The 12,079-nt window shown below is 36.4% G+C and overlaps 1 protein-coding gene and 1 long non-coding RNA gene across 3 annotated transcripts; one reads left to right on the top strand and one right to left on the bottom strand.

Moving 5' to 3' along the window:
• Positions 1 to 5,887: 5,887 nt before the first annotated feature.
• LOC128896563 (uncharacterized) lies at positions 5,888 to 7,861 on the bottom strand. The gene is made up of 3 exons (XR_008462025.1): positions 6,939 to 7,861; positions 6,111 to 6,250; positions 5,888 to 6,029 (listed from the first exon to the last, which is right to left on the bottom strand). It is a non-coding gene; the product is annotated as an uncharacterized LOC128896563 (long non-coding RNA).
• A 241-nt stretch (positions 7,862 to 8,102) lies between these two features.
• On the top strand, positions 8,103 to 11,101 carry LOC128896564 (uncharacterized). Of its 2 annotated transcripts, none has more exons than XM_054159931.1 (5): positions 8,103 to 8,395; positions 8,745 to 9,052; positions 9,204 to 9,335; positions 9,853 to 10,012; positions 10,155 to 11,101. In XM_054159931.1, exons 2-5 carry the CDS (start codon positions 8,762 to 8,764, stop codon positions 10,454 to 10,456), a joined length of 885 nt encoding a protein of 294 aa, XP_054015906.1. In that variant the 5' UTR covers positions 8,103 to 8,395; positions 8,745 to 8,761; the 3' UTR covers positions 10,457 to 11,101. The 2 variants fall into 2 exon arrangements, with proteins under 2 accessions (XP_054015906.1, XP_054015907.1); XM_054159932.1 differs by having other exon boundaries at positions 8,109 to 8,395; positions 10,158 to 11,092.
• Positions 11,102 to 12,079: the final 978 nt, after the last annotated feature.

Here is a 12,079-nt window from a genome sequence, read left to right as displayed (position 1 = left end):
GCACGTGGCGACGATTGTGCAGAACACATGACGACGGCCCTGATTCACCGATATAAAGGGAGCGAAGTCTGCGTGCCGGCAAACAGAATTCGTGCGTTCTAAATTAATATTTTCTGGATCTGTACGAACTAGAAAACGTTCCAACATTTACCGCGGGTGGTTTTCTCTTCAGAAATGTTTCCAGTACCCTATAATGCATAGTAAATTCGACCTAGACGAATAACTTTTCATAAAAATACAAAAATATTTCGTGAAAAGTACTCGCGTCGTCAACTTTTTGAACTTCGGTGTTCATTTACAGGCATTCAAAAGAGCAGATAATTCTAAAGGAATATGTCTTTATATTTAGAAAACACTCCTCTATCTTTTAAGACTAAAGAGAACTTTTTAGCATTTGTAGTTTTCAAGTAGTACTACGTTTTCTATCATAATCGACCGTATTTACAAAATCTCGAATTTCTCGAAAACTAAGGGTGACGGAGCAATTTCACTGTCAGATTCGTATTTAGGGCGAGGAACACTATAAGAATCACCTAGTGGATATCGCGGAATTTAAAAAAAGTTTAAATTTGTTGGACAGTGTTATCATTTAAAATATTAAAAATTGTTATAGCCGACTTATTACTTTCGTTTTCTACGATTTTTAAATTGAGGTAATGTTTTAACACTTCCCAGTTATCGAGAAGTCTAACGACACACTTCTGTAAAACTAGCCATCTTGTATCAGATAACTTTAAAATTTTCTGTGATTCTACATCAAAAAAGTTTTGAAATTCACACAAAATAGCTGATCTTTTGGCACTTCTAGAAAAATATCGTGCAACTACATGTAAAACATAATTACAATAATTCGGCAATTTTGCACAAGTTTTACTTGCGACAATAGCCGAAGGATGGCAAATGCATTTTAATACTCATTTTTTAATCTACTTACCAAAGAATCTCGAATTCAGATCATTGTGGCAGCGTTATCACAAGCTATTCCGACAATATTTGTCAAAGGAATATCTTTATTTTGAAAACATTAAAAGCCGAATATCATTTTGCCGGGGAACAATCTGTAGCGTTTATACAAATTAACTCTAATAATTGAATTATACATTTTTTACTTTCTAATGAAACGTATTTCATTAAAACAAAAAGCAATTTATCATTAGTGATAGTTGTGGTACATCCATGATACTGAAGGGCCTCCCTAAAGTCAGTTCCCAGGAAATAACGGAAGAACTAAACCTCAATCCAAATTACAGAACTACCCAGAAAAAACCCATTCAATTATGCCACCTACAAAATCACCTTCACCCCAGAAAACACAATTCAACAGATTAAGAAAACTAGCCATGTCTACTCCTCAAGAATTTACTGGGAGAAATATGATAGTAAGAAACTCTTTATCCAATGCTTCCGATGTCAAGCCCAAGCCTAAACCCTTCATCCTTAGTTGAATCCTATTCTCAATTTACATCAACGACATACCCAAATCTATACACTTGCTGTCTACGCCGACGACACAGCTATCTACTCTACTTAATGGAAACTAGAGCAAGCAGTGAAATACACACAGACACATCTAACAAATATAACAGACTTCTTCACAGCATGGAAACTAGATATCAATGACACCAAAACTGAAACAATATTCTTCACAAGATAAAATAATTTTTTCGAAAAAAAAATTTTACCAACTTCAAAAAAGGTACAGTGAAAAGTATGAAATAATTTCTAGGTAATTTATATGAATACGCACTAGCTCTAGATAAAAGTATGGGAAAATGCAGTGAAAAGTATGAAATAATTTCTATTTTTACTGCATTGTTATTCACCATTGTTTGATGAATTTTGTTAAATTATTAAATACATCATATTAAATGCAATGCACCTTTTTCAGGGGCGGCGCATAATGTAAAAAATTTTTAATTCCGGTTTAGGTTAGTTTTTGGTAGAGGCGGCAATATTGAATGCTGTCAATGTATACACGTTTATTGTCTATGTGGAATTAATAATTAATGTATATAATATGTACACGGAAATATAGTTTGAGTAGATTTGAGGCTTTTTTGGAATAGGTTTGGGATAGTATTTGGTGGGGGCGGCGATATTGAATAGTGTTAATGATAGCAATAATTAAAGACTGTAACAATACCAGAAAATCGCGATTGAAATTTCTCGATCATCGGTAAGCGCGCAGGGTCGGGCGAGCGGGGAACGTTCGCGAACGCTGGCGAACGCGCCCGCATAGTAACGCGGCTTGTTGATTGACCGCGATCTATTAGCAACGATCGGGTATAAGAATCGCTCTCGCGGTAGCGGACGCGGGATTCTTTGCTGCACTCTTAGGAGAGAACGAGGTAATTACCACGGTCGCCTAATGAGTAAGGAGAGTATGAAGCCTAACTTTTGGACGCCTTTAGCAGCTCAGGAGAGAACGGCTGGAATTACCGCCGGTCGCCTGTAAAAGAGGAGAGTACGGGAGCTCTTGCCTGGCCGTCCTGGAACGGAGAGAACGGCTGGATTTACCGCCGGTCGCCTTCCAGGGAATGGACGGTAGAGTCACCCGGACGCCTCGACGCGATATACTTTTCTGTTATTGTAAATTTCTGTTATTGTAAAATTGAGCCGAAAGCTTTGTTTTCCGAACAAATCTGTAATTCCTATTCCTCTCCCAGGAAACCAATATGTACAATTGATTAATAAATAAACTGTAGGTCGTGAGGGTGAAGGAACAACTAGAATTCTATTTGCAGTGACTTTTTATTCACGACTTTTAACGGTCGATCTTGACCACTAGTCAACTCCACAGGACGACTCGTTAAAGACTGATCGTTCTTAAAATTTCCTTACGCATCACCACTTCCTTGCGCCCTTAGCGCGTCTCCCCGGGAAGGGGGTGTGCTGAGGTGGGGGAGTACCACCGTTGGAAATTTGTCAATGCAGCGGGATTTCCTCCGGACCTCAGGCCTCGCGTCGTCACCTGCTGAGGGTTGCTTGACTTTGCCTGGCAGCCCTTCGGAAGACCCATGGTTTACGACATTTGCAATATGCCATTGAGGCCGTAGCTAATTGTCGCGAGGAAACGAACATCTGTTAATAACGGAAAAATACGGCTTACTCAAAAATAGCTTCGTCGTTTGCTTGTCGTAAACCATTCTAGCTGTTTGTACGTGAACCGTTATTTTCGGTGTACGCTAGCCGCTACAAAACCATTTCCTTTTTCCCTTAGAACCTGTTTCCAAATTCCTTCCTGCGAACCTACATGCTTTACAAGATCATATTTTTTGTTTCTCCGACAGAAAGTTAAACCAAATTTAGCAATTTTGAATATACTTAATTTTAAATATTGCGCCACCTCCGAGGAAGGTACATTGCATTTAATATGATGTATTTAATAGTTTAACAAAATTCATCAAACGATGGTGAATAACAATGCAGTATAAATAGAAATTATTTCATACTTTTCACTGCATTTTCCCATACTTTTTTCTAGAGCTAGTGCATATTCATATAAATTACCTAGAAATTATTTCATACTTTTCACTGTACCTTTTTTGAAGTGGGTTAAATTTTTTTTCGAAAAAATTATTTTATTTCACTCTTTTTAGTGGCAATCTATAACCAATAGGTTTCATGCAATAACAATAGTTATGAGCAATATACAGGATGACCCAAAAACGTTGGAGGTCCTTGAAAAGGGTTGTTCCGCGAGTGTGTGTGTGGGGGGGGGGGGGGCGTGAAACCATTTTTCTTAGCGAAAATGTTGCTCGAGGTTTCGTTAAGGAGATATTCCAGAAACAGAAACTCCCGACCAATCAGAGTGCGAGTATGCCGGAGGAGCGCCTCCGGAGCCTATGCTATCGCATGCGCTCCACCGGCATACTCGCGCTCTAATTGCTCGGGGGTTTCTGTCAGTATCTCCTTAACAAAGCCTCGAACAACATTTTCGTTAAGAAAAAATTGTTTCAAATCACCGCCCACCCCAAAACACCCCATTCAAGGACATCCAACATTTTTTGGACACCCTGTATAATTGCAAATGGGATTATCAGGAATACATGTACAATTACATGTGAAAGGATTGATTGCGTTTGGTAAATTCCTTGTCGAGCTACACCAGAGCATAGCAATTTTGCACCAACAATGATTTTAAACAATGAAAGTGTCCATAAATTTCTGCAAATGGGAACATCACGAATTCATCTATTATAAAATGAGGAAAGTTCCATCGCGCTTGGTAATTTCCTCACCAAATTACATCATATAATAGGAATTTTGCGATAACAATAGTTATAAACAATTAAAAAATTCAAAAAGTTTTGCATCCGTGATCATTGCGAAAACCTCTCCGCCAGCAAAATGTAAGGGGTTTCATCGATTTCAGGCCAAAAATACGTGAGATAGTACGCTTTTTGCGATAAAATGTGATATAAAGTGGTAAAAAATAAGACAAACACAAATGTTTTGTTATGAGACCAAATGGCAAATGTTCTTCCAGATGCAAGAAGTTTCAATCTGATTGGTCCATACGTCTCGGAGTAAGAAGCAAGACAAAATTTTTCTGTTTAAAAAAAAACGGGTAAAAAATGACAAATCACAAAATGTTTCTTTTACGCGACCAACTGGAAGAAATATTCGACAAGATGCAAAAGGTTTCATTTTGATTGGTCAAGCCATCTCGGCGTAATAGGTGAACAGTCATAAAAAAAAAAAAAAACATGTCGAATGAGTAACCTTCTCATTTTCGAAGTCGGTTCAAAAAGAACAAAAAATCCTTCAAAAATCAAAATAGGAAACCACCAAATAGAATGGACCAACAAAGTCAAATACCTTGGACTATGGATAGACAACAAACTTACATGGAAGCATACAATACAGGATAGAGCAAGAAAAACAATAGGCGTTTTCATTCAAACACCTTCTCCCACTAATAGGAGAAAACAGCACACTTCACAAAAAATACTATTTTACAAAATGTGCGCGAGACCCATACTAACACATGGTGCACAAATCTGGATCACTGCAGCCAAAACATATATCAAAACAGCACAAAGATCCCAAAACAAATTCCTAAGAATCATATTAAACAAGGACAGAGACTATCCGATTCAACTACTACACAGAGATACCAACATCAAATACCTGGAAACCTATATACAATCAAGACTTCACAACCTATGTAACTATGAACATGCAAATCCTCTAATAAACATCCTAGGACATTACAAAACAGGAAATACCACTCAAAATTAGATTCAGGACTCCCAAAATGGTAAGCGACTCCTTATAAAAATAAAACTAATTCATTTTTTCTTATTTTTACTGTTATCAGGTTTTTTAAAACTTTTTACCCTGCAACACACAAGTAAATCAACTCCACACTACACTTCAAGGACCAAGGAGAAAAGCGGGTTATAAGGGTATCTCCCTAAGCACCGCAGCATTACTCAAGAGAAACCAACAGAAAAGAAAAGAAAAAAGACAGCGAACGCGGCATTCTTTGCTGCACTCTTTAGGAGAGAACGAGATAATTACCACAGTCGCCTAGAGAAAATCGCCTCTCCAAAAACTAAAAAGTACAGTTTACTAATAAATAAACAATTTACTTTTATTCTTAGTACCTTTCCCATTCATTCTTGCGATCCTACATCCTCCAAGCTGTATTAAATGTGATTGTTAATGAAATTGTGAAATATAAAAAAATTTATGAATGTAAACAATGAATTGAGAATTATAACAATTAACCGCTATTTTGTTATTATTTGTCATGGTATGCATCACTCTACACATCGCTATAAAATGTATATCTTTTCTTTTCTCAGTTCGAGAATTTCTAATAATTTATCCAACCACTCCATTTATCCTCGTCCAATTTCTCTTCGTTTGGAGTGTTTTGGCATTTCCGACCTTTTATAAAATTGACCAGCAATTTTTTAACTCAAATTACATTTTTGGTTAAACTTTGGATCAGGGGCCCATTTTTATTTTACATACTTCATACCTCAAAATATTTCCCAAAAATATGGCCCGAATCAACTCTGTTAATTCGAAATGTGGCAGTTTTCAAATATAGGTATAATGATGTAAAAGTAGTAGAGACAAAAAAAAGGGTAACTCACCGGTCGTCGATTTTTCATACTCCACGTGTGTTAAATTTATTATACACTACGGTGCATAACTTTAGCACCGCTACAATTTTCGTGCGTTTTGTAGATTTAATTAATAATTTCTAATTTTTAATAGTATCATGTGAAAGAGGCTAAAGATATATTATAGCAATGATAAAATGGCGAACATAACATTTATTTAAGATAACTAATATTAATATCAATATTAAATTATAATGTAATGATTAAATTATAATTTCACTGAATAAAAGGGAATAATTTAATAATGAGTAGGACCTCCTTTCTTCTCAATTAACTCAAAAATGCGACTTGACATACTCCCAACTAGTTTTTTCAAAATTTCATCGTTAATTTCATTCCAAGATTTTAGTACAGCTTCTGTTAACTGCGAAATGCTCGAAAATTGTTGGTTGTGTGCATAAATACGCCATATTATCATACCCCATAAATTTTCCATCGGATTTTGATCCGGGGAACATGCTGGCCAGTTTAATGAATTTATATTAAGTGTTTGAAACCACTTAATATAAGTGGCCTTAATGGCCATATCATGCCATTCATTCTGGATGAAGGAAACGCTAACTCCATACTTGCCACTCGAGCAAAACGCAGCCCATACCATTAACATTGCCCCCTCCTCCCAAAAATTGCGTTTAGAGAAATATTTTGAGTCTTTTTGTAGGTCTCTCCAGTAACAATTGCACCCATCTGGGCCATTGAGATTAAACTTTTTCTCATCGGAAAATATTACCTAACAAAGAACATTAAATGGAAGAAAATAATGTCACTTCTTAATTTGTCGATTAACATTAAACTTACATGATCCCAGTTTTTATTCATGTTTTTGCAGGTGTATTCTATTCTTGCTATTTTGTGGCGTTTAGAAAGAACGGCTGCTGAAATTAGTTTTTGTCTGACAATGTTTGGATTCCTTCTAAAGACACGTTGAATGGTCTAACGTGACACTTCGAGTTTACACTCCGCTGCAATTTCCCGACAGATTTTCAAACTATTGCTCCCAATTTTAATAATCTGCCTCTCAGCACGTGGGGACAGTTTCTCTATAGGTCCTCCTTTCTTATTTTGGCCATATTTCGACGGATTATGTAAAAAATTTGATATAACTTTAGGGGACCACCCAAGTTTACGTGCAATTTCCCTAATTCCCATTTCTAGCTTGTTATAGGCTAAAATTTCACCTTTCTCTTTCTCAGCAAGATATTTACCGCGTGGCATTGTATTAATTAATAAATAAAACTCTGAATTAGATGAAAATTTTATGACAAACATGCTTGAAGTGTGATGAAAATGAAGGTGGTGCTATAGTTTTGCACCGATTCTATAATGTTTTTCGACTTTATCTCAATATATGCTTAGACTACTTCAGTATATTTCCTCATCTTAACAAAATTAGTAGTGCTATAGTTATGCACCGCAGTGTATATGTAGTAGCAGTCTCGTCGTCAATTATCTGTCTGAATACTTCTGTATTTTATGATTTATAAATTTTTTTTATCACAGAGTATTATCACAGGTGTATATCACAACGAAAAATACAACACTGGGCGTCGCCATATCTGGCCATATCACGCCATATGCAATACTGACTCTACAGGGTGTCCCAAAAATGTTGTAACACCATGAAACGGGCGGTTCGGGGGGTGATTTGAAACACTTTTTCCTTGGCGAAAATGTTGTCCGAGGCTTCGTTGAGGAGATATTAATGAAAAACACTGACCAATCAGAGCACGAGTATGCCGGTGGAGCGTAAGCTACGTGCTAGGCGGCTGCGCTCATACGCTACCGCGGCCGCTCCACCGGCATACTCGCGCTCTGATTGGTCAGTGTTTTCCATTAATATCTCCTCAACTCTCTCCTCTACTCTGCACTACCTCCTTGCTGACAGTCTCGACAGCCGGAAGTCCGCAATTCCCTAGGACCGATGTTCGACAAAATGGTAGTACGTTACAGTCTCATCAGCCATACTGGAAAGCATTTTCGAACGGAAATTCAATACCGACAGTACTGTCCAGTACTGTCAGCCAATTTCCGAACACGGCCTTTGAGTTCGTCCGTCTAATAGCATTTTATTTCTATGAGTTTCGTCCACAGTCATAGTTCTGCATAGTTTGGCTTCTTCCATTCGTTTTTGGGTTCGCGTTACGTTATGTCGATTGAATGATTTTCAAGCGGCTTAAAATATATTATTCTCTATCTTTCGCGTCGGTACTTACCGGAAACGGAGTACTTAAGCCGCAGAATAATCGTTTACAAAGGTAACCACTTGTAATTGCGTTCAACACGTTGAGAAGTAACATCGACGTTTTATCGGCACAATAGTAATGGCTGCAATGCGACATTTAAAATTATTTTCTTCCTCTCTGAATATGCATATTAGTTGGAGTCGTATGACACTTTAGCGAGTTGATTAACGTCGAAATTAATTGGACGTGCAGTTCTAGCACTCTAACGTCATCTCTGATTAATACATTACATGTTATTCTACCATGAATGTACAGGGTGTTTATAAACTATTCCACTGTGCATTTACTACACAGTCAATTACTGTGCAAGTGATTTGATATCATAATCATAATGTAGTTTTGATGAATGCGATTTTTGTAGATTAGAAGTATAGGAAGATGGAACAAGAATCCAGACGTAAAGGACCTAGAAGCCCTAGCGCTGATTCAGAAGATTCTTCTCACAAAAGAAGGTCTAGGAAGTATGATCGATCACCATCTCCGAGAAGGAACAGATACCGACGATCTCGCTCTAGGGACAGAAGATCGCGTTCAAGTTCTAGAGATAGAAGAAGAAAGGATTCCAGTCGTTCGCAACAAGAATGGGAACAGCAAACCTCACAGTCTCAAACTTCTACTCCGAATCCAAACATTTCCGGTGCTTATGTTACATCGCTTCATCATTATCAGGTATAGTCAAAATTATATTTTATATTAACTGACTTATTGGTTATGTAAAAATAAAGTAAAATAAAATACAATCTATATTCGTATTAGGAACTAAAGTTGCCTGTTGGTTTATTAAGACAATACATAGGAAAATGTTATTTCTGTTCTCCAGGCACCTCCACCTCCGAATACGAGTCAGCCACCACCACCCATAGCATCTTACAATCAAGGATATAATAATTACAACTACCACTATGGGCTAGCCTATGACTACAGTTACCCGCATTCCACTAGTTATCGCAGCGTAAGTTGTTTTTAAAAAAAGAAAAAAGATTTTAATTATAAGAGGAATGTGTATTTTGTATGGGAACAATAATCTTCTTTTGCGGTAATCGAGGTTGTATTGGGATCAAAGCAATACAATTAAGTTCCACTGCTTGCGAGAAATCATTTGAGATATTACCTATTTATTTTTGTCAGTTTAATTGCACTGTACGAATTTGTGAAAATAAGTACGAGATTGTTGTGTGAAACTACCAAAGTGTTGTTGATAGCAATTGGTAGTATCGTTGATTTTTGGGGATGAACGTTATGTTCCTTTGTATCGCGAGATATTGCGAATTCCAGCGTAAGTATAACGTTCGCGTTGTTTATTTTATTGGCATCGACATTGGAAACCAGTATTATTGACCAGATGATTCATCTTCAAGAATCTTCCGTGTATTATCCAAAGTTCTGATTTGAGTATGGACGAATAAAGGTAAGGTTCCATAGGAATACTGATTGAGTGTTTGAGATCAAATGTATATTTATTTTGTTAGGATTACCCAAACTGGCCAGAAAACGAGTTACCCTATAACAATCAACAAGCACCTCCACCTCCTACGTTAACATCTCAGCAAGAATCATCGAGACCAGTGGATAGTGGTTCCTCTGGATTAGTGTCATCCTTGGCAAGACCAGAGGATGCCAAAAAGGAAGGTGTGTCTTTTAATTTATTTTAATTTTATTTCATGTATTCGATCGCAAGTCTATATTCAATTATCAATTACATAACTTTTATTAAGAGTTTTAACATTGTTACGTATGCAGTTTTTAACATCTCTTCAAATTGAATGCCTAGCAGCAATCGCAGCTGAAGTAAAACAGCAAAAAGCAACTCTAGCTAAGCAGCGAGAGGAATACGTTAAGAAATCAACCACATTGCAGTGCGAACTGGAAATTCTGCGTCAACAGTATGATGAAATTGGTAAAGAGGGTGGACGGGAGAATACTCGTATCATAAAAGAGAATCAAAAGTTGCAGGTAAATAACTGTATCATCATTTCATTTTTCTTTGTTCTCGTTCTTGCGAGTTGCTTAAAACATTTTATAATAAAAATGGTTCAAATTCTTAGATTTGAATCCATGATGAAAATAAAATAAAGTGTATATCCAGTTAAAGGGGGTCAAAAGTGTCCTTAGACCGGTTTCGATTTGCGTGTGTTCTATTTTAGCCCAAAGAATTGAAGTTTCTCATATACATGTTATGGGCCACAACACTTAAACTACTGAACCGATTGGAAAATAGTGTTAGAAGCAATTGTTGGAAATTCGATCACCTTTAATATGGTATTTTGCGCGACCTAATCGTCGAAAAATGGAAAAATAGAAAAAATTTTCATTCTGATTTTCGAGTTTAACAGGCCAAAATATATAAGAAAAAAATAATGACGGTGAATGTACCTTTTTTTTTTTTGTAAAGTAGTGTAATTAGTCATGATATTTTTTGTTCATCCTGCATCTCTTTTTGGAGGCCTTGAAAGATATCCGCCACATATATAGTATATAATAATGGACTTTAGACCCCTTCTTGAGAAAGACCCTTAAATATCCTTCTTGTATTGCCAAAACCCACAAAACCCACAAAACTTACTGTTCTACTGTACATCCAGAGTGCTATACATGTTAGCATTCTAATTGAGATCCCTATGTTGGCTAGTTTTTCCAGCAATTTATCCATTAACACATTGTCATATGCAGATCCGATATCTAGAAATGCAGCTACTGTGTATTGTTTTTGAATCATCCCCACTTTCGCATATGAAGTTAAATTAGCTAGGTTGTCTGTACATGATCACCCCTTTCTAAATCCTGATTGAAAGTCTGGGAGAATCCTATTTTTGTCACCGCACCAACTCAATGTATCGTTAATCATTCTTTCCAATATCTTGCGCATACATGATGGTGTAATGGGACGGAAACTTTTGCCATCAGGCTTTTTAATTAATAGTATAATACTTGGCATTCGTTCCAGTCTTCTGGGATGACTTTGCTTATATATATTTCATTAAATATATCCAATAACAATAACCTGCATTTGTTAGACAACGCCTTCATCATTTTGTATTCTATCCCGTCCAATCCTGGAGACGACTCCAGGTTTATTTTCTCTATAGCTGCGTTCAGCTCAAGAAAGCTAAAGATGTCGTCTAAGAATTAATTTCTTTTCTACGTTTAAATTGAACACTGGGTTGACTGAAACCCATGGTGGGCTCAATTTCTGTATGCAGTTTTCTATAATAATTTGACTATTTTCTGTTGTCGTGTTCTTATTATTAATTTTGGCCCATTTTGTTTTGAGTGTCTTGATTCTATTCCATGTGTATATTAAGGATGTTCTAAAATTAATACTATCAGCAAATGTCTTAAAACTATCCCTTTCCTTTTTTCGTAAAACTCTTTTAGTATTTGCTGTTTGTTTTTTATATATAATCCAATTATTGAATGCTGTATTGCATAGCCACCGTTCGAATTTATTGTTCACTTCTCTTCTGGCTGGAGTGTTGTTCTTAATTGCCTGAACCATTTTTTCTGTGAAATTTTTATATTTATCTAGGACGGATATATTTAATTTTAATAATCTATTGTAGGCCGAGTCCATTTCCATTTGGTATGCTTCCCAATTTGTTCTTTTCGAGAATATTCTATTGGTCTTTTTTTCTATAAATATTCTTTTCCATATTAATTTCTTGTCTTAAGGGAAAATGATCAGAACCCATTGGTTTT

The sequence above is a fragment of the Hylaeus anthracinus genome, unplaced genomic scaffold (genome assembly GCF_026225885.1).
Source record: "Hylaeus anthracinus isolate JK02 unplaced genomic scaffold, UHH_iyHylAnth1.0_haploid 11541, whole genome shotgun sequence".
NCBI lineage: Eukaryota > Metazoa > Arthropoda > Insecta > Hymenoptera > Colletidae > Hylaeus > Hylaeus anthracinus.
The sequence above is the reverse complement of the archived record's forward strand: the minus strand, read 5'-3'. Positions and strand labels throughout refer to the sequence as shown.